Genomic DNA, 24,592 nt, shown 5'->3' on the forward strand with positions numbered 1-24,592 from the left:
TTAGGTTCAGACCATTACGGGCAACTAAAGGTTAATATAGGTATTGTATTCCCGTTTCGGTTTTCAGTGTAGCCTATTACGGCCTATTACGTACAAGGGTCAGGCTATGACCAACACTTGTTTGGTTATCCATAGCCGACTAATGTATGGTTAAAGGTGTTTCTAGGTGGATTCTTAATGGCGGAAATCTCGTGAGAACGGTTTCTTGTTCTGCAAACTTGGCGGAACAATGCTAGCTGTTCCTGAGATCAACCAAACCATGTCGATATACACTTACCCTAACTGTGAAAATATCTGACATATCAAAATACTAGTGTAACTATGGCTTAGTTAAGATCTTATTCTCTTGAGTCTTGACCACACATCAGCAGATTAAGCAGCCGCTATGTAAACGATGTATCATAAGGTCAAAGCCAAAGCAGCCATTTAGATATTATTAGGGGGGAAATATATGGTGGAGAAACCAGTAGCTATCAGCGTACTATATATGCATAAGTGAAGATCTTATCTGTTAATATTAGCTACTAGAAGACACTGTGTTTAATTGGTGAGGTTATTACTACGTGGTTATACAATGCACAAGTTGAAGACTAACACACTATCATCATTTCATTATAAATAGAGGTTGATCTTAAGCTTATTTCTTCACACAAAATAAAATAGTGATAATCATCATGGCTAAGTTTGCTTCCATCATCACCCTTATCTTTGCAGCACTTTTTCTCTTTGCTGCTTTTGGTGAGTAATATCATATGAATGAAAATTTTGTGTTTCAATGATATTTTCCTTTATTTTGATAACTAACCTAGAGATATATACATACATATGCAGAGACACCGTCAATGGTGGAAGCACAGAGGTTGTGCGATAGGCCTAGTAAGACATGGTCAGGGGTTTGTGGAAACAATAGTGCTTGCAAGAATCAGTGCATTAACCTTGAGGGAGCACAACATGGATCTTGCAACTATGCCAACCCAACTCACAAGTGTATTTGTTTCTTCTCATGTTAGGCTTTGAATAGGAAGACAGAAAAATAACATATCACTCTTTAATGTAGTCCTCCTATCACTAAGTTACCATTCAAGAATTTTTTTTACTTTTAAAAGTTAATGCAGATGAACTGTATGCAGTTCATATTTTTTTTGTCCTTTTGTGGTAAATGCAGGAGAAATACATGCAGATTTGGTCTACAGCTTTTTTGATGATGTTCACCTTTGATCTGCATTTAAAACAACCAAATATTTGATCTATTTTTATTTTGCTTGATCTGCTTGAACCACTTGTTCTATTCTGCCTGACATGTTTTCTCCATTTAAGGCCTTAATCTCCCCCAAATCTTTGCTGCTTAAATGTGTGTATTTTATATAAATAAGTCTATGTCGCTCTGTGTGAGTGACTTTATGACATGCATATTTATGTTTTAATGTTTGGTTGGACTTTTGTTTCTATAGTAATATAAATACTTTGTGTTTTTTTAAGCCATGACTGTTTCTTCTTGTCTAATTTCTCCACTGTGTAATTGGACAGAATAAAGAGTATTAGAGGTACCCGAACAACATCTCCAGTTTCACAAGAAAGTGGAATGTATTGTATAGCTGATTCAATTTAAGAAAGAAAAAAAGGTAATCAGTAAGAATAAAATTATAATCTATGAATCCAACCCCCTTAAACTAATTAAAAAAAAAAACTTGTGTCTAAGATCCACGACTATCCTATGCAAAGTTGGTTTAGTTTAGTTTTAATTTTAATCGCCTATTTGACTAAATTAAACAGATGCATGTCTATACGTTGTGGCAATATATATGCAGAAGCACCAATAAATTAATGGTGGAAGCACAAAAGTTACGCGAAAAACCAAGTGGGACATGGTCAGAAATTTGGGAAAACAATAAATGCATACAAGAATAAGTGCATTAAGCTTGAGGTATCTAAAATTATTGAGTTTCACTTAGCCGATTACGCAGGCCACTACGAGCAAAGGTTTAGATCTTGTTCTGCGTTTCAATTTTGCTCATTACTTTTCAAGGTTTAGGCTCTCTATTTCCGGTTAGGATTTCTACTGAATTCCAAATTTATGGTCTGTTTATCCATAGGCGACTTACCTAATTTCGCAGTTTCTGCCCTTTCAGTTCCACCGGCCCCCTCCTCTCCTTCTGATAGTTATAGTCGTCGAGCCAAGGGGCGATATGAAGAACGCACACTCATTAATTTTTGACGTGCTATAACCGGAAATATTTGACCATTTAGTTTAATTTTTGACGTGCTATCTAATTTAGCTTCCGAAGTCTTTATTCGACAAAGGACAAGTACACTTGCCCAGTTGCCCTAACTGTGGACATAGATTCACCGAGGGTTGAGACAACCATTTTCAGCATTATCAGGACGATTAAGAAAAAGAAAAATGTTTAGGTCGCTCATGTTCTTCGTATCATAGTCTTTGGGCAAACGACAAGATTTTGTGTAAATGCCAATCTTTAATTTCATTTTATTCTGATAGCTAAGAAAACCTCAAAGCTAAATTAGATATAGAGACCAACCATAATTTTAATTGAGTAGGGATTTTAAGTTGTGCGGTTAAAGGAACGAATATATGTTATACACTTCTTAATTAATAACTTAAGTTGCACAGAGGAATTCATCTTATATATTGGATAAATAATTTCAAGAAAATTATATTGGATAAGAGAATATTAGAGACAGGTGACATCTTATTAGAGTATTGAGGTTATTTCTTGCGATTCAAGCAAATAACCAATTATAGTATCCTTGATCCCATTTTCTCTTCTAGCTCTATACGCTCTTGTAACAAACGGTGAAAAACTCTGTACAAAACGTAAAGACTTGTGTAACTCGATCGGCTTGGTTAAAATTTTAAAAAACTTTTCTTGAGTCTTGACAACACCGGATTAAGCAGCCGCCTGCGTAAAAGATGTATTATTAGCTCAAAGCCAAAGCAACCACTTAGATATCATTAGAGAAAAATATGTGGTGGAGAAACCAGCCATCAATTATGAATAAATCAAGATCTTATCTGTTAATATCAGCTATACTAGAAGACACTGCGTGATTAATTTGTGGGGTTGCGATCCGTGATAATACAATGCACAAATACAAGACTAACTTACCATCATTTCATTATAAATAGAGGCTGATCTTAAGCTTATTTCAACACACAACACCTACATACATATAGACTTTGAAAACAAAATAGCGGCAATCATCATGGCTAAGTTTGCTTCCATCATCACCTTTATCTTCGCTGCTCTTGTTCTCTTTGCTGCTTTTGGTGAGTAATGATCTTATCAAAGGAATGAAAAATGTGTTTTATTTTCATTTATTTTGATAACTAACCATGAGAAATATATACATACATCTGCAGAAGCACCGTCAATGGTGGAAGCACAGAAGTTGTGCGAGAGGCCCAGTGGGACATGGTCAGGAGTTTGCGGAAACAATAATGCTTGCAAGAATCAGTGCATTAATCTTGAAGGAGCACGTCATGGTTCTTGCAACTATAAATTCCCAGCTCACAGATGTATCTGTTACTTCCCATGTTAATCAACCAAAAACTTTTGGTGCTTAAACACGTGTGTATTTTACATAAAATAAGTCTGTGTTGCTCGCTATGAGTGATGTTATGACATGCAAATTTATGTTTTAATGTTTGGTTTGACTTTGTCGCTATATAATATAAAATCTTTTTTGTATTTCATGCCATAAATATTTCTTCTTATCTATTTTGTGTTTGTCTTCAATACGGTCATATTCAAAAGGACTGAGAATTTCTCCAGTTATAATTGGGAAAATGAAAGAGTATTCATCCTAGAGGTACCCTAACAACATCTTCAATTTCCCAACTTGATATAGCTAATTCAAGTTGAAAAGAAGAAAAGGTGGTGGTGTGTTCAGTAAGATACTATATATTATATATATATATATATATATATACTGATCCACGACAAAGCTTTTAGGTTTCCACTTACATGACCGAATCATAATATGCCAAAGGAAATTTTTATTTACAAGTTTTTGTAGGAAGTTCACGTTAAATCACTAGAGTAAAATTACAATTCAATAGATTGACCAGACTATATCAAATTCACGTTAAAGAAATGAAATATTATTTATTAGTTAAATTATGGTAATGAAAGAACTCAAGATCTGGCTATTCATTTTTCTAATATTGTGTATTAAAAAGCTTTGCGTAAAAAAGGTGCCTATGTTGGTGATAAATCAAGAAAATATACAAAGTTTAGGTTACGGTTTTGATTTCGAACTTAAAAGATTGTGTTTCCAACAAAGGTTTCGATTTCAGGCCGTGGTCTAGATTTCCGGTCAAATTTTCAATTTAGATTTATCTTACGGATAGGATTGTAGTCTCAATTAGTTTGATTTTAATTTAAATCGAGCATTTGACTAAACTAAATATATATATATATATATATATATATATATATATTCACCAATAATGGTGGAAGCACAAAAGTTGGGAAGTTGTGCAACAGTGCAAGATGCCAAGTGCAGGAGTTTGTAGAAATAATGAGTGAATTAGCCTTGAAAAGACACATTAACGATGCTATTTTCCGGGATGACGATCTCTTTGTCCGCAAGAATTACTATATTGTAGTAAGCCTATATTTTGACTACAGTTATGTCTTTTTAAAATAATTTTATTGACGCTTTAAACTTTAAAATTAATTTTTCTGTTTGAGATTTTGATGGATCAAAAAAATAAAAAAAAGTTGGCTGATTCTTATTTTGTTAAAAAGAAAAAGGTAAAAAAATATATTTTATGTGGTGTGAACATGTGACCAATTCTCTTAGTTAGAACTTAGAAGTAGGTTTCCACCATACTAACGAATTTTTGTTGTAAAACAGGCCGATTAAATACATATTACTATGGCAGCTGCAAGCACCAGTTTGGCTGGCTTGTACCCTTCGGTTCTGTCTGTTTTGCGACGCTACGAAACAATAATATCGGTCAATGTGACCAATGTAGCATTAACTCAAATCCAAAGCAGCCACTTAGATATTTAGAGAAAAATATGTGGTGGAGAAACCAGCCATCAATTATGAATATATCAAGATATCTAATATCAGCTACTAGAAGACACTGCGTGATTAATTTGTGGGGTCGCGATCCGTGATAATACGATGCACAAATAGAAGACTAAACTAACCATCATTTCATTATAAATAGAGGCTGATCTAGCTTATTTAATCACACAACACATACATACATACATGCATAAAAACAAAATAGTGATAATCATCATGGCTAAGTTTGCTTCCATCATCACCCTTATTTTTGCAGCTCTTTTTCTCTTTGCTGCTTTTGGTGAGTAATGATGAACGAAGATTCTGTGTTTTAAATGCTATTTTCCTTTATTTTGATACCTAACATATGCAGAGACACCGTCAATAGTGGAAGCACAGAGGTTGTGCGATAGGCCTAGTAAGACATGGTCAGGGGTTTGTGGAAACAATAGTGCTTGCAAGAATCAGTGCATTAACCTTGAGGGAGCACGACATGGATCTTGCAACTATGCCAACCCAACTCACAAGTGTATTTGTTTCTTCTCATGTTAATCTCCCCAAAATCTTTGTTGCTTAAATGTGTGTATTTTACATAAATAAGTCTATGTCGCTCTGTGTAAGTGACTTTATGACATGCATATTTATGTTTTAATGTTTGGTTGGACTTTTGTTTCTATAGTAATATAAATACTTTGTGTTTTCTAAGCCATGACTGTTTCTTCTTGTCTAATTTGTCTTATTTTCGAAAGGACCGAGAATTTCTCCACTGTGTAATTGGGCAGAATAAAGAGTATTAGAGGTACCCGAACAACATCTCCAGTTTCACAAGAAAGTGGAATGTATTGTATAGCTGATTCAATTTAAGAAAGAAAAAAAGGTGGCGGTAATCAGTAAGAATAAAATTCAAATCCAACCCCCTTAAACTAATTTAAAAAAAAACTTGTGTGACTTGTGTCTAAGATCCACGACTATCCTATGCAAAGTTGGTTTAGTTTAGTTTTAATTTATCGCCTATTTGACTAAATTAAACAGATGTATATATTGTGGCAATATATATGCAGAAGCACCAATAATGATGGAAGCACAAAAGTTACCCGAAACACCAAGTGGGACATGGTCAGAATTTTGGGAAAACAATAATGCATACAAATAAGTGCATTAACCTTGAGGTATCTAAAATTATTGAGTTTCACTTAGCCGATTACATTGCCAGGCCACTACGAGCAAAGGTTTAGATCTTGTTCTGCGTTTCAATTTTGCTCATTACTTTTCAAGGTTTAGGCTCTCTATTTCCGGTTCAGATTTCTACTGAATTCCAAAATTATGGGTTGTTTATCCATAGGCGACTTACCTAATTTCGCAGTTCCTGCCCTTTCAGTTCCGCCGGCGCCCCTCCTCTCCTTCTGATAGTTATAAAATTTTATAGTTGTCGAGTCAAGGGGCGACATGAAGAACGCACACTCATTAATTTTTGACGTGCTATAACCGGAAATATTTGACCGTTTAGTTTAATTTGTTTGACTTTGGCTCATATGGTTGGCTTCCGAAGTCTTTGTTAGACAAAGGACAGTCAAAGTACACTTGCCCTAACTGTGGACATAGATTCACCGAGGGTTGAGACAACCATTTTTAGCATTATCAGGACGATTAAGAAAAAGAAAAATGTTTAATTAGGTCGCTCATGTTCTTCGTATCATAGTCTTTGGACAAACGACAAGATTTTGTGTAAATGTCAATCTTTATTTTCATTTTATTCTGTTATATAGCTAAGAAAACCTCAAAGCTAAATTAGATATAGAGACCAACCATAATTTTAATTGCGTAAGGATTTTAAGTTGTGCGGTTAAAGGAACGAATATATGTTATACACTTCTTAACTTAACTTGCACAAACGATTCATCATATTGGATAAACAATTTCAAGAAAATTAAATTGGAGAAGAGAATATTAGAGACAGGTGACATCTTATTAGAGTAATGAGGTTATTTCTTGCGATTCAAGCATATAACCAGTTATAGTATCCTTGATCCCATTTTCTCTTCTAGCTCTATACGCTCTTGTAACGAACGGTGAAAAACTCTGTACAAATCATAAAGACTTGTTTAACTCGATCGGCTTGGTTAAAAAATAAAAAAAAACTTTTCTTGAGTCTTGACAACATCAGATTCAGCAGCCGCCTGCGTAAAAGATGTATTATTAGCTCAAAGCCAAAGCAACCACTTAGATATCATTAGAGAAAAATATGTGGTGGAGAAACCAGCCATCAATTATGAATAAATCAAGATCTTATCTGTTAATATCAGCTATACTAGAAGACACTGCGTGATTAATTTGTGGGGTTGCGATCCGTGATAATACAATGCACAAATAGAAGACTAACTCACCATCATTTCATTATAAATAAAGGCTGATCTTAAGCTTATTTCAACACACAAGAAATACATACATACATACTTTGAAAACAAAATAGCGGCAATCATCATGGTTAAGTTTACTTCCATCATCACCCTTATTAGCGCTCGGCATATAATCCGAAATCGAACAAACCGATCCGAACCGATCCGAAAAAACCAATTAGGATCGGTTTCAGTTTCTCAGTTAAAACCGATCGATTTTCCTATTGAGTGTGATTCCGATTTTCAGATTTAAACCGATCCGAACTGAAATCTGATCGGTTATCCGTTAAACCGAATTCCCAACTAATTTTTAGGGGCATTGGTATTATTTTTGGGCTTCTAACCCAAGCCCATTAACTATAAACAGATATTTTTAAAAAAATTAATAAATATTTGATGAAAGGAGGATTTGAACCGTAGACGTTATGGCTGCAGGACATACACGCTAACCATTTGAGCTGTTAAAACTATTTGGCTTTACTTTCCAAATGATATATATAAGGGATTCAGTTTCAGTTCGGATTTTAAAAAAAATTGAAAACCGATCCGAATCCGAGCCGATCCAATCCGAAAAACAGTCAGATTCTAAATGGATTTTATACATCTCAATCTGAAAAATCCGAAATCCAAAAAATCTGATCCGATCTGAACCGAAAATCCGAATGCCCAGGGCTAACCTTTATCTTCGCTGCTCTTGTTCTCTTTGCTGCTTTTGGTGAGTAATGATCTTATCAAAGAGATGAAAAATGTGTTTTATTTTCATTTATTTTGATAACTAACCATGAGAAATATATACATACATATGCAGAAGCACCGTCAATGGTGGAAGCACAGAAGTTGTGCGAGAGGCCGAGTGGGACATGGTCGAGAGTTTGCGGAAACAATAATGCTTGCAAGAATCAGTGCATTAATCTTGAAGGAGCACGTTATGGTTCTTGCAACTATAAATTCCCAGCTCACAGATGTATCTGTTACTTCCCATGTTAATCAACCAAAAACTTTTGGTGCTTAAACACGTGTGGATTTTACATAAAATAAGTCTGTGTTGCTCGCTATGAGTGATGTTATGACATGCACATTTATGTTTTAATGTTTGGTTTGACTTTGTCGCTATAAATATTAATCTTTTCTGTATTTCATGCCATAAATATTTCTTCTTATCTATTTTGTGTTTGTCTTCAATACGATCATATTCAAAAGGACCGAGAATTTCTCCAGTATAATTGGGAAAATGAAAGAGTATTCATCCTAAAGAGGTACCCTAACAACATCTTCAATTTCCCAACTTGATATAGCTAATTCAAGTTGAAAAGAAGAAAAGGTGGTGGTGTGTTCAGTAAGATACTATAATATATATACTGATCCACGACAAAACTATCAGGTTTCCACTTACATGACCGAATCATAATATGCCAAAGGAAATTTTTATTTACAAGTTTTTGTAGGAAGTTCACGTTAAATCTAGAGTAAAATTACAATTCAATAGATTGACCAGACTATATCAAATTCACGTTAAAGAAATGAAATATAATTTAAATTTATTAGTTAAATTATGGTAATGAAAGAACTCAAGATCTGGCTATTCATTTTTCTAATATTGTGTATTAAAAAGCTTTGCGTAAAAAGAGGTGCCTATGTTGGCGATAAATCAAGAACATATACAAAGTTTAGGTTACGGTTTTGATTTCGAACTTAAAAGCTTATGTTCCCAACAAACGTTTCGATTTTAGGCCCTGGTCTAGATTTCCGGTCAAATTTTCAATTTTAGATTTATCTTACGGATAGGATTGTAGTCCCAATTAGTTTGATTTTAATTTAAATCGAGCATTTGACTAAACTAAATATATATATATATATATATATATATATATATATTCACCAATAATGGTGGAAGCACAAAAGTTGGGAAGTTGTGCAACAGTGCAAGATGCCAAGTGCAGGAGTTTGTAGAAATAATGAGTGAATTAGCCTTGAAAAGACACATTACGATGCTATTTTCCGGGATGACGATCTCTTTGTCCGCAAGAATTACTATATTGTAGTAAGCCTATATTTTGACTACAGTTATGTCTTTTTAAAATAATTTTATTGACGCTTTAAACTTTAAAATTAATTTTTCTGTTTGAGATTTTGATGGATCAAAAAAATAAAAAAAAGTTGGCTGATTCTTATTTTGTTAAAAAGAAAAAGGTAAAAAAATATATTTTATGTGGTGTGAACATGTGACCAATTCTCTTAGTTAGAACTTAGAAGTAGGTTTCCACCATACTAACGAATTTTTGTTGTAAAACAGGCCGATTAAATACATATTACTATGGCAGCTGCAAGCACCAGTTTGGCTGGCTTGTACCCTTCGGTTCTGTCTGTTTTGCGACGCTACGAAACAATAATATCGGTCAATGTGACCAATGTAGCATTAACTCAAATCCAAAGCAGCCACTTAGATATTTAGAGAAAAATATGTGGTGGAGAAACCAGCCATCAATTATGAATATATCAAGATATCTAATATCAGCTACTAGAAGACACTGCGTGATTAATTTGTGGGGTCGCGATCCGTGATAATACGATGCACAAATAGAAGACTAAACTAACCATCATTTCATTATAAATAGAGGCTGATCTAGCTTATTTAATCACACAACACATACATACATACATGCATAAAAACAAAATAGTGATAATCATCATGGCTAAGTTTGCTTCCATTATCACCCTTATCTTCGCTGCTCTTGTTCTCTTTGCTGCTTTTGGTAAGTAATGATCTAGTTATAATATGAATGAAAAATGTGTGTTTAAATGTTATTTTCATTTTTGATAACTAAACATGAGAAATATATTCATACATCTGCAGAAGCACCGTCAATGGTGGAAGCACAGAAGTTGTGCGAGAGGCCAAGTGGGACATGGTCAGGAGTTTGCGGAAACAATAATGCTTGCAAGAATCAGTGCATTAATCTTGAAGGAGCACGTCATGGTTCTTGCAACTATAAATTCCCAGCTCACCGATGTATCTGTTACTTCCCATGTTAATCAACCAAAAACCATTGGTGCTTAAACACGTGTGTATTTTACATAAAATAAGTCTGTGTTACTCTATGAGTGACTTTATGACATGCAAGTTTACGTTTTAATGTTTGGTTGGACTTTGTTGTTATAATAATATAATTTGTTTTCGACGTAAGACTGTTTCTTGTTGTTGTTCATATTTGTCTACAACAGCCAACATAAGCACTAATTTTTATTTATCAAAAACGTAAAGAACATAAAACACTCGAGACTCGACCATTAAATGGCCGCCGAGTATGTCAAATTAATAATCATCACTTATACAAGAAATTTAGGACGTTCACGTTAAATCACCAGCTAGGTGGCCGGAAAGCCCAATTTATTAGTTTGATCATACTACGTACCAAATTCATGCATGGTAAAAAGAAGGTATATCCAATTTTTTCCCGGTAATTTCTTTGTGTTTTTTTTCTTTAAAAGTTAAAACAATAGTTATTAATAGCAATAATGAATCTTAAAATACATGTTTGGAGTGAAGCAGGAACATATATATAAACACACAATATATAGCGCATTTTTTTTATTGTCAGAAAAAAAGATATACGTATTTCCTGAATTTTAAAGAATTCTCTATACTTTTAGATTTTTTAAAAACTTTATCTCTTATGAACTTTTAGTAATTCTTTTTTTTTCTGGTTAGTTTATTACGAGCAATTAATAAAGGTCTGGGGTATTTTATTCCCGTCTCGGTTTTCAGTTTAGCCCATTACGTTCAAGGCCATGAGTCCATGACCAACAATGGTTTGTTTATCCATAGCCGACGGAGCTAAAAGTTCCCACTGCTTGCCTTGCCGGGCGTCAATCGTCTTCTTCTGATGGTTGGAAAATCTACCGCCGGCGAGCGCAACGCATTGCTGAATCATCTAATTTACGGTTAAAGTTGTTTGCCGCTGAATTCTAATGGCGGAACGATACTGCTCCTGAGATCAACCAAACCATGACGTCGACGATATATACACTTTCCCTAACTGTGAAAATATCTGACGAACATGATCTCTCTGGTTTTTAAATTATAACGATTTAGACAAACATGTTAAAAACAGTTAAACAAAAACACTGATGTAAAAAGTTTTTTTTCGAATAAATTTTACATTTTATTCAAAAAAAAAAAAATATATATATATATATATATGACATATCAATATACTCGTGTAACTATGGCTTGGTTGTGATCTTTTTTTTTTGACAAACTTGTTATGATCTTATTTTCTTGAATCTTGACTACATCAGATTAAGCAGCCGCCTGTGTAAACGATGTATCATTAGCTCAAAGCCAAAGCAGTCACTTGGATATTATCAGAGAAAAATATGTGGTGGAGAAACCAGCCATCAATTATGAATAAGTCAAGATCTTATCTGTTGTTAATATCAGCTGCTAGAAGACGCTGTGTGTTTAATTTGTGGGGTTATACTACGTGATTTTACGATGCACAAGTTGCAGGCCTGACAAGTTGAAGACTAACTCACCATCATTTCATTATAAATAGAGGTTGATCTTAAGCTTATTTCTTCACACAACACATACATACATATATTGAAAACAAAATAGTGATAATCTTAAACCAAAAAAAAATAGTGATAATCATCATGGCTAAATTTACTTCCATCATCACTCTTATCTTCGCTGCTCTTGTTCTCTTTGCTGCTTTTGGTAAGTATTGATCTTACCATTAAACAAAAAATGTGTGTTTAAAATATTATTTTTTATTCATTTTGATAGTTAACCTTGAGAAAATTATACAAATATGCAGAAGCCCCGTCAATGGTGGAAGCACAGAAGTTGTGCGAGAGGCCCAGTGGGACATGGTCGGGAGTTTGCGGAAACAATAATGCTTGCAAGAATCAGTGCATTAATCTTGAAGGAGCACGTCATGGTTCTTGCAACTATGTATTCCCAGCTCACAAGTGTATTTGTTACTTCCCATGTTAATCTCCCAAAAATATACTTCCCATGCATGTTAATCTCCCAAAAATCTTTGGTGCTTAAACGTGTGTATTTTAATAAAATAAGTCAGTGTCACTCTATGAGTGAATTTATGACATACATGTTTATGTTTTCAAGTTTAGTTTGACTTTGTTGACTTAATAATATAAATATTGTGTACTTTTGTGCCATGACTGTTTCATCTTGTCTTCAAACACGGTCATTGTTTTCAAAAGGACCGAGAATTTCTCCACTATCATTATATTGGGCACAATAAAATTATAGTATTCCTCCTAGAGGTACCCCCTAACAGCGTCTCCAGTTTCACAAGAGTCGAATGTATTGTATAGTATAAGCTAATTCAGGTTAAGAAAAAAAAAGAGGTGGTGGTGTATTCATGAGTAAGAATATATATCTGTAATCCAACTCGATCCGTTGTACTGATAAAAAAATCTTCTGTGCAATGATCTACGTGAAAACTATGAATTGTCCAATTACATGACTGAATTATAATTTTTCAGAAGAAAGTTTTATTTACAAGTTTTTGTAGGAAGTTCACGCTAAATCACTAGAGAAAAATCCAAATTTAATAGATTATTGACCGGACTACCAAATTCACGTTTAGAAATGAAATAGTATTATTTAAGAGTTGAATCACGGTAGAAAAAATAACCTCAAGATTCGGATACTCATTTTTCTAATATTGTCTTAAAAAAAAGACTATGCGTAAAATGGTGCCTATGCTGGCGATAAATCAAGAACATATACAAAGTTTCGGTCAGGGTTTTGATATTATCAATTTGCCATGATTATAATGATATAAAATGTAGATGGGCCAATTTGGCGGAAATTTTGTTGGAATCATCATGTTAATTGGTGAAAATATTGTACAATCGTTTTTTGACAAAAATTTGTACGATCGTACTATTTTTGGCAAAAAAAATTAAAAATTTATGTTTTTGACGGTAAAAATATAAAATCATATGCAAAAATATTATAGAAATCACGTTTTTAGTAGAAAAATTGAAAAACTCTTTTTTTTTTTTGCTGAAAAATGCGGATTCATGTTTTTCGGAAAAACTGTGGATTTCCGTTTTTGAGGAAATATTTTGGTAGGATGGTATTGATGATTTGGTGATGATTATGGTATGAAGATAATATTGATTAAGTATGTTAATTGATGGGTTAATAGTTAACTATTACAACCTAATCCATATAATTCATCATCAACCCATTAACTCATTACTCATTTAGATGCAGATAGTAAACTATTAGCTGGGTCCATGAGTAGGATCTGGTCGAGTGAACCCATAAGGTTTGAACCATTTTGTTATCTAGATTATAGTTACAAAGTTGGTTTATGCAGAAGCACCAATAATGGAGGAAGCACGCGCGAAGCCAATTTGGACATGGTCAAAAATTTGTGGAAACAATAATGCATGCAAAAATAATTGCATTAATAACCTTGCAAAGACACGACATGGATCCTACAAGTTGCAACTATGTATTCCCAACTCACAAGTATCTGATACTTCCCATATTACGTTATCTAGCAAAAATCTATGGCCTTGTGTCTGTGTAGTTTCGTAAAATAAGTATGTGAATGACCTTATAACATTTATTCATTATGTTTATGTTGGCTTGTTCTAATTTTATATTACTACGTACTATTGTTTCTTCTTATCCATATTTGTTTGCATATATACTCGTCCATAAGAACAGAGGAATCATCATATTGGATCATAATTAATTTCAAGAAAATTATACTATCTTGTTGGAGAAGATAATATACATGTGACATCTTATTATAGTATTGAAGGTATTTCTTGCGATTCAAGCAAATGACCAATTATCCTCGATCCCATTTTCTCTACTAGCTCCATGCTCATGCGACTAACGGTGCAAATCTCTGAAAAATCAAAATTATTTGTGTAAGTAGATATGGCTTGGTTAAGATTTTATTGTTTTGAGTCTTAACTACATCAGATTAAGCAGCCGCCTATGTAAACGATTTAGGCATATAGCATTAGCTCAAAGCCAAAGCAGCAACTTAGATATTAACAGAGAACAAATATGTGGTGGAGAAACCAGCCATCAACTATGAATAAGTCAAAATCTTATCTGTATAAATTAGCTACTAGAAAACGCTGTGTGCACAAGTTGAAGACTAGTTCACCATCATCATTTCATTATAAATAGAGGTTGATCTTAAGTTAAATTTCTTCACACAACACACATAGTTACATACGTACATTGAAAACAAAATAGTGATTTTCATCATGGCTAATAAGTTTGCTTCCATCATCACTCTTATCTTCGCTGCTCTTGTTCTCTTTGCTGCTTTTGGTGAGTAATGATCTTATCATATGAATGAAAAAATGTGAGTCTAAATTTTTATTTCGTTAATTTTGATAATTAACCTTGAGACATATATACAAATATGCAGAAGCACCATCAATGGTAGAAGCACAAAGATTGTGTGAGAGATCAAGTGGGACATGGTCAGGAGTTTGCGGAAACAATAATGCTTGCAAGAATCAGTGCATTAACCTTGAGGGAGCGCGACATGGATCTTGCAACTATGTTTTCCCAGCTCACAAGTGTATCTGTTACTTCCCATGTTAATCTTCCAAAAGTATTTGATACTTAAACGTGTGTGTATTTTACAGTGTTCAAGAAAACGGTATAGGCGGCCGCTTAGGCGCTAGGCGCTCATAGTTGATGGCTGGTTTCTCCACCACATATTTGTTCTCTGTTAATATCTAAGTTGCTGCTTTGGCTTTGAGCTAATGCTATATGCCTAAATCGTTTACATAGGTGGCGCTTAATCTGATTTAATCTGATTTAATTACTTATATTTAAATTATTAAGTTTTATATTTTTATACATAATTATAAACATTTATATATTGTTAATATAACTTAAATAATGTATTTTCTTACTTTTTCATAATTTATAATTTTTTATTTTTCTAACATATATTTTTATATAATTTTATATATATAATGTTTTATGTTATAAACGCCTAAACCGCCTAAAAACCGTTTAGGCTCCGACTAAGCGTTTTAGACGTTAGGCGCTGGATTACTACCCTAATAACGTTTAGCATTTTCTTGAACACTGATATTTTACATAAAATAAGTCTTGGTCACTCTACGAGTGACTTTATGACATGCATGTTAATGTTTTACTGTTTGGTTTGACTTTGTTTGGTTTGACTTTGTTGTTATAAACTTACAATAATATATAAGTTTTATATACGGCGTAGGAGTCTTTCTTATTGTCCATATTTGTCACATATATTGATAAATAAAATATAAGTTTTATATACGACCTTTATTTTCAATAAGGATTGAGTATCTCTCCTCAAGAATTGGGCACAATTACTTAGAGGTGCCTAATCCAGTTTAATGAGAAAGTACTGGCTTGCATAGCTACTTCAACTTTAAGAAAGAAAAGAAATGGTGTGGTGGTGTATTCAGTAAGAATATTGGTTTTGCTATTCACAAATGAACATGTATATACATCATCAAATATATATCAATATATGTGAAAAAAAAACTTTTTGGGCTCTCTTGTTAGCTGTTGATTGTTTAGGATCCTTAATTTTTTGGAAGTGACCCTAGGTATGGGGTTTGCAAATTGTAAAAAACTCAAAGCAGTTGAATATATTGAATCATTCAGTCGAAAAAAAAAAGTGAAAAAAATCTTTTATGTAATCGATATCATACATAAACTATGAATTGTTCAGTTAAATGACCAAATAATTTGTCAAAATAAAAACTTATTTATAAGTTTTAATAGGAAGGTCGTGTCAATAGAGAAAAACCCTCAATTTAATAGTGTTTGATTGGACACCAAATTTACGTTGTCGAAATGAAATATTATTTAAGAATTGGATGGCGGTAACTCAAGATCATAGATACTATTTTGTAGGACCAACTCATTTTTAACTATGTCTTATAATAACATATATATTCTGCATAAAACATGCGCATGTTCATTTGGGGTGAAGCAAAAAAATGTAGAAAGTTTTGAATAAAAATGAAGATGATACGATCAACTTCTCAAGCGGAAGCTTTACGTGTGTGATGGCAACATGACGAGTTTTACGCATAGCCTGCATGAGTGTCGCTGGTGCATCATGGTCATTTTTCATTTCCGCATGCTCCTTTCCAATTCTCTACTACAGTAAAATCTTCATAAATTAATAAGATCGGGATTATGAAATTTTATTAATTTATAAAGGTTTTAATTTATCGATAAATTAATAATTATTAATTTATCGATAAATTAATATTTTATTAGTTTATGAAGAAATTTTCTCATATTCATAATTTTGAAATTTTTTCTATTACAAAATAAGATACTTTTGTTATTATTCACATTTTAAAAGAATTTTTTTAATTTATAATCCTGACTATCGTAATAGAATGAATGTTAATTGTTTAGTAGTTTATCTAGGTAAAAATGATAATTATTAGAAGTTTAGAGTTTAGAAAAAATTGCTAATACTATCTTTCATGGTAATGATGAAATCGCAGAAGATATTGCAATACTTTTACAACCGGTTACTAAAGAAGCAATTATTGAATCTAAGACTTTCTATAATTTTTGGATGCGATTTGAGAAGACAACAATGAAAAAAAATAGAGATGAGCTCTAACAAGAATGCAAATTAAAAAATAGCCAAACAACCATAGAGTCATATTTTACTATATTTTTTAGATATATATATATATATATATATTAGTTTACTTGATTATTAATTTATGATATTGATGAGATCATATTATTACTGAGAATTTTCAAAAAAAAATATTATTTTATTATTTTATTGAAATATGTCATTTTTTATATCAATTCTAAAAAATTTATTAATTTATAGCGATTATTAATTTATAGAGATTCCACGGTACAAGACAAGGTCAACTTTTTGTAGCAAAAATAGTAAATGTGTGACTAAAATGCTTGAATAACAAAGGTCAAGGCATATCCGTTACCAATGGTGGTGGTCTAACCCATAACTTTCAAGTTATAAAAAATATAAAAACATATTCGATCGGTTACACACACAAAAAAAAAAAAGAGAAGTAGTAATATAATAGCATTAAAATTTTATATTCTAGCTATCTAATTTAGTAAAGAACTATTTTTGGTAAGAATATGTATAAATGTTATTTAGAATGAAAGTTTAAGTTTTACATGAAATTAACTTAAAACATAGTTCCATCCAAAAAATAAAAGTAAAAAACATAAAACTTTCAAAATTCAATTCATCAAACGAAAACCTTAAGCGATGAAGTTCTTGGTAAAAAGTTGTAGTTTAGTAAAATTATAATCTATCACTAGAAACTTATCTTTCGATTGCTAAATAAGTTTTAAAAATGTCAATAAATGAAGACCCTTTGACAAAAACAAATATCTAACAAATTAACGGTGAGTTTGCTACTTGTCCGTGGCAAGTGCTGGACTGCTGGGGCAGTAGGGTAAGAAAGGAAGAAGCTGTTGTTGTCACGTGGCTGTACATAAAATGTTTTAAAGAGGAGACAGGATCTTTGTCCAAGTTTGCGGGATGACGACTATCATGAAGTCGAAAACGATTTTCTCTTTCGATTACTGTTTTTTTAAACTAGTTGAAAAACAAAATTTAAAATCGGATACTTCTTCTCGGTGATCCGAATTTGGCAGAGTTTTATCCAAGAAGTTTTGTATGTGGGTATGAACTATGGAATTACATATGATCTATATGTATATGGGTTTGATTTTACAACTTATTAGTCCACACCCTCTAGCAAAGCTAGTTTGCAGATTATGAGATTAATAACAAAATAAGTGAAGAAACAACATATATTATCAACTTGCCCATCTAGTGACGGTCCTTGGGGGTTTCAATGAATGGAGAAGAAAAGTTTAGAGAGAATATCCAACATAGTTGTTTAAAAATTAAATGCGATGTGGCAATGACTTATCACTACCACTTGTGTTGTGTAACGTACGTACTAGAATTTGCTAAGATATTTAGCCGTTTGACCAAGTCAAATAAGCCAACCAACGTGGTTCAAATAATGTAATATCCACCGAACCAAACTCCAAATGAGCAAACGTGGCACTTGAAACTAGCCATTACTGATCAGCACTCTGTTTACGAATTGGTCAAAGATATTATCTCATATGAGCATCAGGAACTTGCGTGTTAATATTTTTTTACTACGGTATGTGTTTTCAAATCTGTGGGGTGAAACACTAATTGTCCGATGTACACGTACGTAGTGAAAATCGATCTCCCCATCATCCTTTCACTATAAATAGAGGTTTGATCTCAAGCTTATTTCTTCAAACTAAAACACAGATATATATACATTAAAAACAACTAAGCAAACAACAGTCATGGCTAAGTCTGCTACCATCGTCACCCTTCTTTTCGCTGCTCTTGTTTTCTTTGCTGCTCTCGGTGAGTAATGATCTTAATTATATGAGTTTTAAAATTTTAATTCTTTCATTTATTGTGATAACTAACTTTGAGAGACATCCATCTATATGCAGAAACACCGACAATGGTAGAAGCACAAAAGCTGTGTGAGAGGCCAAGTGGGACATGGTCCGGGGTCTGTGGAAACAATAACGCGTGCAAGAATCAATGCATTAATCTTGAGAAAGCACGACATGGATCTTGCAACTATGTTTTCCCAGCTCACAAATGTATCTGCTACTTCCCATGTTAAACTACCAAAAACTTTTAGTACTCAAGTGTGTGTGTGTATTTTTAAAAAATAAGTAAGTATCACTCGTAGAGTGATCTTATACATGTATACCAGACATCTTTATGTTGTTGGTTTGTTATAATAAGATAATTACACTTTTACGTACGACGTACTACTGTTTTTCTTGTCCAATTTTGTTTGCAAAACTGCACCACAAGGTACACAGCCATTACGTGGGAATAAAGATAGAGAACTCGGAGAATATAATATACTGTTGATGATCTCTTTTAGTTTCCGATATAAAATATTAAGAAGAACTTTCCCATAAAAATTAACTGAGTAGTGAGTACAGTAAAGATTATATATTGAGCTTATACATAAAGAGAACTCAATATATAACATCATCTCCAATTTAATAACAAAGCTATTTTAGCTAACTAATAATACATCAGAAAATATATGCGGTGTATTGAGTAATGAGACGGAATGACTGATTGTTCATACTAGCAACTTGTTATGTTGTTATAAGAAAAAACTTCTATATATATCCAAGATATGTATTTTGGTTTATATAAATAAAACTTTTAATTTGATGTTTTGATTGTTACTCATTACTGAATATTGTAACAAAATATTTGTGTTTTGATTGTTAAATAAAATACTCCCTCTTTATCAGGTCTTTATTTTATTTTATTAGTATAGTATGAAGTTTAACAAATTTCTAACTTCTATGCAAATTATTAATAAAAATGATATTTTGTGACTCTTACTATTTGCAGTTAAAGAAGAAATATTGGTTGATGAATCATTTTAACAACTTTAAAATGCGTGCATTTAACTAAAACATTTTATATTTTCAAACATTGGGACTAACAAATATCTGTTTCATTTTTTGACAATGTAATTTTTTAAAGATTTTGTGTTTGATTGTTAATTTCTATCTTCTTACAGTCTAAAGAATTACCTTTGACAATTCTAGCTTGAGGTTAGTTGCAATAAGTAATTAAACCTCTCAATAAATGTATTACATATGGCCCAATGTCTCGACCATGTTTTTAAGTTTGAGTACGAAGCAATGCCAGTTTTGTTAGACGCAATTTACCTAAGCGCCATCTGTATTGGTCTTGTTCGCACTTGTCAAACTTTAGCACTACGCTTTTAACAAATGTTGAAAATGAATGAGAAGCCGACAAAACTTGAACTTAAGCCTTATCTACTCAACTAATTACGTAGAACAATTTTACAAGTTATAATACCGATGGATATATATTACAATCGTTACTTATAAAACTTAGGCCATATTGCCCTGCTACGTACGGGGCTTAGATATTTTGTTACTTGTAATAACCTAGGCCATATTGCCCAGCTACGTAGTACGTACGGGGATTAGATATTTGTATTTGTTCATTTTATTATTATATATTTATTTTGTTATTTGATTTATAATGTACACGATTTCATTTTTTGTCAAAATATATATGATATTATTGTTAAAATATCTTAGCCTAGTGGTAAGGACATTTCTCCAGGGTCGACCTCTTCGGATTCAACTTATAGTGCACCTTTGATAAGTTTCAAAAATAAATTGGTAAACTCTTGTTCTGTGGATATTGGTCACCTTAACAAATTCACTCACTGAACACTGTAAAACACCTTAATCCAACTTATTCGTCCATGTGACAAGTGACAACAATAAATGGTCTAATCCGCCGGCGCTGATGATGATGATAAGCATAATGGGCTTAAATTCGCTACTGGGCCTGAAGTGAGCCTTCGTGTTATTGTCTTTTCTATCTTCCAGTTGTGTTTATGTTTTTGTCTTTTGTGGTATAGGCCTTATGACACTCCATATTCTTTGCTTTTTTTTTCTTTTTTTTTTTCTTTTTTTTTTCTGGTCTTTAGTTTTTCTACCAGCAGGAAAGCAAACTGTGTTAAACTAGTATAAAAGAATAATGAAAGTCTGAAATTTTATTTGTTGTAAGAATTAGAAATAATGAATGGGTAAAAAGTAGTTTTGGTGAAGCGTAGAGCTAACTCTAACCCCCTTATTACTTTAGTATCATATATGATTGCTTATTAGATCATATAAATATAATTGCTGAAAACTTTTGATTCGTCCATCTATTGTTGGAAGAAAATGTGATAATGCGACTGTATAATTTGGATAAATAAAATGTAGGACAGTTCATGATGTGTCACATGCTCATTGGTAGGTTGAATGAGAGAGTTGAGCACGTTCTTGTAAGATTTTTTGCGATTCTTATATATGTCGTAAAGATGAAGAAAACTCATAAGATTACAAGTACATAATAAAATATGAAAGAGATTTGACAATAAAAGGAATGTAATGGTGCCGTAACACTAAGTAGCACGTTCTTGACGAGAGTCGTCTCAATCCAATGATTAGTTTTAATTTCATGCCTCCCCATAGTGATTTTTTTATTTCCTTTTTAGAAGAGTTTGTGAATTTGCGTGGTGAGATGAGTGCTTCGAGGTTTATAAAGTGTGTCACCGTCGGTGATGGTGCCGTCGGAAAAACATGTATGCTGATCTCTTACACAAGCAACACTTTCCCTACGGTAAAAGTTTCGTCCCTTTTTGGCTGCTATCAATAGTGATCTTGAAGCTTCCTTTGATGAATGGTTTTGTTTGGAGATTTTTCACATTTTGTTCTTGAATGCGATTAGCTGGTAAAACTTGACATTTTATTTAGAACTTTTTATGATGCTTCCATGGATTTACATTTAGGGATCATCAATCTTGTTCTTTTGTTTGTGTGTTAATGATTTTATTTTGTATAGAGTTTTGAGAAACTTGTATTAGTTTAACCAACTCCATGACTTGTTATTGACTTATCAGGACTATGTTCCAACTGTTTTCGACAACTTCAGTGCTAATGTGGTTGTAGATGGGAACACAGTGAATCTTGGATTATGGGATACAGCCGGTAAATAATCCTTTTAGGAACCCATCAAATCTGGTTTTCTTGTTTTTTTGTGGTCTCATTTTTTTTTTTGACTAATTCTTGGGTTTGTACAGGTCAAGAAGACTATAACAGGTTAAGACCATTGAGTTACCGTGGTGCAGATGTCTTCATTCTTGCATTCTCGCTTATTAGCAAGGCTAGCTATGAGAACGTAGCCAAGAAGGTTTGGCTTTTTTTTCATTCATCTGACTTCATTTATTTGATAATAATAACCTTTGCTGAGCTAATTTTGAATTTTTTTGCTTTATCTCAGTGGATTCCTGAGCTCAGGCATTATGCCCCTGGTGTTCCTATTATCCTTGTTGGAACAAAACTCGGTATCAACTCCTGTTCTTGTTTAAAACACTTTCCTGATAAAATAAGAAAGAGATGATAAATAGTTCAAATTTGGGAATTTGCAGATCTTCGAGATGACAAGCAGTTCTTCATAGACCATCCTGGTGCAGTGCCAATTACTACAAACCAGGTAGATAACTCCACAATCCAAAATTCTTGAAAACAGTAGTTTTTTTTTTGTGTAGCGAGTTCTTGATCTTTAGTTGTCTGTTTGTAGGGAGAAGAACTAAAGAAACTGATAGGATCGCTAATCTACATTGAATGTAGTTCAAAGACGCAGCAGGTATATATATACTAACACACATAAATCATATCTTACATGTCTTTTTGTTTTGTCAGAGAGTGTGAATATGTTGGGTCTTTGGTTTTTCAGAATGTGAAAGCAGTCTTTGACGCAGCGATAAAAGTGGTGCTTCAGCCACCGAAACACAAGAAGAAGAAAAAGAACAAGAACCGTTGCGTGTTCTTGTGACCATCTTTTTAAATATAAAAAGATTTAGGTAACAAATGAAGTTGAAGAAAGAAAAAAAAAAGCACCAGCATCAAAATGCAGCAACATTGTATAGTTGTTGAATACGACTTGTTTCGATCTTTACACACTTTTTCTTTTTGCTGGTGAATCTAATGTGTGAAGTGAGGGCCAAGGAGATGAGTTCTTGGTGTGTTGTTGTTGTTGTTGTACTATTGCTGTTATTTAGACTAATCTCTTAAATACTTTATTTTCTTGTCTTTGTTTTTTGCTGTTGGGATCCATTTTGTATCCTTCTTTAACAGAAGAATTTTATTAATTTTATAGTGACTTCTTTTATGCTCAGCATCTCTTTCTTATGTTGATCTTATTATGGTCTTGTCTGGTCTTCGTATGCAAATCATATTCAAACAACTAAAAACGTATTGTGATGTATACAATAGAAACAACGTTGAATTGAGGCATTGATTCAAAGAATGGTTTACAGAAACGAGGATTCTATACACACAGGTGAGTACTAGGAACAAAGAAAATAAAAATTACAAAGGCCATCTCCATTTTTTTCATGGCCTGAAAAGAAAACAAGCATGTGTACATACATTCCTTTCAGTGTTTTCACAATTTCTTCGAAAATTACATAAAATTCCTCTCGGGATTTGACGAGGACTGTGTTGCAGATATAAGTCACAACTTGATGGAGTCATATTTCTCACCCATCACACCACCTTTCTGTTTTTGGAACCTTATGTAACGCAATGTGCTTGAAAAGAAGGGATCTGAGTGGATTGTTGTGTTACCGTTGTCGCTTAGCATCTCGGTGTTGATTAACTCTATGAGGCTTTGTATATCCGATGGAGTGATATGTGGATTCCCTTTCTCAAAGAAGTAAATGTACCTGTTGTATATGAAAACACATTATTAGTATTGAGATGTTGCTTTGTGTATGAATCAATGTCAGATGTTTTGTTTTTAATTGGTTCAGTATACTGACTTGTTCAAGATTTCTACAAACAGCGTGACTGGTCCGCTGCTACCTCTGGTTGCATTAACCATTTGTTGAGCCGCGTTAGCTATCCTCAGTGCACGTCTTAAACACAGAAGAACTCTGCAGAATAATATCGAGGATCAATTAGTAGTGGAGATAAGAAGATCACTGACTTTAAAAGTATTGAGAGTTATGAAAGAAGAAAAGCACTTACCTTTCTCCATCTTTAATTCCCTCTGGATCATCGACCCAAAAGAGGTGAGAGCATGCATATACCGCTCGACATTGATCAGGCTTCTTTAAAAGCCTTGCTGAGTACTGATCACAAAGAAAATTCAACTTACAGTTTGGACAATAGTTGAAAAGAAAGCTTATGGGAAGGCATTCGACATAAATATCTACCCCGGTTGCTTTATGTGTCAAGGTGTCTCTGTTTTCAACACCAAAAACATTGATCCTTTGCAAGGTTCCTACGATCAGATGAATCGCAGTTACCTGTGCCTTTGAGTCCTATACAACACAGCACAAGAAAAATGAGAGTATAAAAGTTTTGGAGAGACTTTGAGTTATCTTTGTGTACAGTTCACAAATAAAAGAATAAAGAAATTACCGCGATTTCTTCCTCGTATAATATAAATGCTTGGGTAAAAAACTCATAAGCAACAGGCTCAAGATCACAATCACTT

The 24,592-nt window shown here is 33.1% G+C and overlaps 9 protein-coding genes and 1 long non-coding RNA gene across 15 annotated transcripts in view; 9 read left to right on the top strand and 1 right to left on the bottom strand.

Moving 5' to 3' along the window:
- On the top strand, window positions 588–1,482 carry LOC104702337 (defensin-like protein 1). 2 transcript variants are annotated; one of them, XM_010418192.2, is made up of 3 exons: window positions 588–738; window positions 832–1,053; window positions 1,166–1,482. In XM_010418192.2, exons 1-2 carry the CDS (start codon window positions 675–677, stop codon window positions 1,008–1,010), a joined length of 243 nt encoding a protein of 80 aa, XP_010416494.1. In that variant the 5' UTR covers window positions 588–674; the 3' UTR covers window positions 1,011–1,053; window positions 1,166–1,482. The 2 variants fall into 2 exon arrangements, with proteins under 2 accessions (XP_010416494.1, XP_010416493.1); XM_010418191.2 differs by having other exon boundaries at window positions 590–738; window positions 832–1,482.
- On the top strand, window positions 1,528–2,488 carry LOC109125670. The gene is made up of 2 exons (XR_002032784.1): window positions 1,528–1,622; window positions 1,809–2,488. It is a non-coding gene; the product is annotated as an uncharacterized LOC109125670 (long non-coding RNA).
- LOC104702336 (defensin-like protein 1) lies at window positions 3,144–3,712 on the top strand. Its single transcript, XM_010418190.2, has 2 exons — window positions 3,144–3,286; window positions 3,380–3,712. The coding sequence occupies exons 1-2, from the start codon at window positions 3,223–3,225 to the stop codon at window positions 3,556–3,558; spliced, it is 243 nt and encodes an 80-aa protein (XP_010416492.1). The 5' UTR covers window positions 3,144–3,222; the 3' UTR covers window positions 3,559–3,712.
- On the top strand, window positions 5,149–5,760 carry LOC104702335 (defensin-like protein 1). 2 transcript variants are annotated; one of them, XR_753977.1, is made up of 2 exons: window positions 5,149–5,338; window positions 5,426–5,459. XR_753977.1 is itself a non-coding variant. In XM_010418189.2 (2 exons), exons 1-2 carry the CDS (start codon window positions 5,245–5,247, stop codon window positions 5,587–5,589), a joined length of 273 nt encoding a protein of 90 aa, XP_010416491.1. In that variant the 5' UTR covers window positions 5,238–5,244; the 3' UTR covers window positions 5,590–5,760. The 2 variants fall into 2 exon arrangements, 1 of the variants encoding a protein (XP_010416491.1); XM_010418189.2 differs by having other exon boundaries at window positions 5,238–5,338; window positions 5,411–5,760.
- On the top strand, window positions 10,045–10,617 carry LOC104702339 (defensin-like protein 1). Its single transcript, XM_019227843.1, has 2 exons — window positions 10,045–10,186; window positions 10,288–10,617. Exons 1-2 carry the CDS (start codon window positions 10,093–10,095, stop codon window positions 10,464–10,466), a joined length of 273 nt encoding a protein of 90 aa, XP_019083388.1. The 5' UTR covers window positions 10,045–10,092; the 3' UTR covers window positions 10,467–10,617.
- LOC109125668 (defensin-like protein 1) lies at window positions 12,006–12,606 on the top strand. The gene is made up of 2 exons (XM_019227845.1): window positions 12,006–12,153; window positions 12,254–12,606. Exons 1-2 carry the CDS (start codon window positions 12,090–12,092, stop codon window positions 12,430–12,432), a joined length of 243 nt encoding a protein of 80 aa, XP_019083390.1. The 5' UTR covers window positions 12,006–12,089; the 3' UTR covers window positions 12,433–12,606.
- Window positions 14,604–15,259, top strand: LOC109125667 (defensin-like protein 1). The gene is made up of 2 exons (XM_019227844.1): window positions 14,604–14,772; window positions 14,873–15,259. The coding sequence occupies exons 1-2, from the start codon at window positions 14,706–14,708 to the stop codon at window positions 15,049–15,051; spliced, it is 246 nt and encodes an 81-aa protein (XP_019083389.1). The 5' UTR covers window positions 14,604–14,705; the 3' UTR covers window positions 15,052–15,259.
- LOC109125669 (defensin-like protein 1) lies at window positions 18,749–19,305 on the top strand. Its single transcript, XM_019227846.1, has 2 exons — window positions 18,749–18,880; window positions 18,973–19,305. The coding sequence occupies exons 1-2, from the start codon at window positions 18,817–18,819 to the stop codon at window positions 19,149–19,151; spliced, it is 243 nt and encodes an 80-aa protein (XP_019083391.1). The 5' UTR covers window positions 18,749–18,816; the 3' UTR covers window positions 19,152–19,305.
- Window positions 21,474–23,264, top strand: LOC104702340 (rac-like GTP-binding protein ARAC5). The gene is made up of 7 exons (XM_010418193.2): window positions 21,474–21,709; window positions 21,990–22,077; window positions 22,170–22,279; window positions 22,370–22,433; window positions 22,518–22,582; window positions 22,670–22,735; window positions 22,826–23,264. Exons 1-7 carry the CDS (start codon window positions 21,530–21,532, stop codon window positions 22,922–22,924), a joined length of 672 nt encoding a protein of 223 aa, XP_010416495.1. The 5' UTR covers window positions 21,474–21,529; the 3' UTR covers window positions 22,925–23,264.
- LOC104704908 (vacuolar protein sorting-associated protein 35B-like) overlaps window positions 23,357–24,592 on the bottom strand; it is a 7,397-nt gene continuing 6,161 nt past the window's right edge. For all 4 annotated transcript variants that reach the window (XM_019227847.1, XM_019227850.1, XM_019227848.1 and 1 more), the window contains 5 exons: window positions 24,517–24,558; window positions 24,309–24,416; window positions 24,121–24,224; window positions 23,913–24,026; window positions 23,357–23,816 (listed from right to left, as the gene is read on the bottom strand). In XM_019227847.1, coding sequence (XP_019083392.1) covers window positions 23,606–23,816; window positions 23,913–24,026; window positions 24,121–24,224; window positions 24,309–24,416; window positions 24,517–24,558 — 579 coding nt within the window. In that variant the 3' untranslated portion in view covers window positions 23,357–23,605. The remainder of the gene's footprint in view (window positions 23,817–23,912; window positions 24,027–24,120; window positions 24,225–24,308; window positions 24,417–24,516; window positions 24,559–24,592) is intronic.

The sequence above is a fragment of the Camelina sativa genome, chromosome 7 (genome assembly GCF_000633955.1).
Source record: "Camelina sativa cultivar DH55 chromosome 7, Cs, whole genome shotgun sequence".
In the NCBI taxonomy this organism is placed as follows: Eukaryota; Viridiplantae; Streptophyta; class Magnoliopsida; order Brassicales; family Brassicaceae; genus Camelina; species Camelina sativa.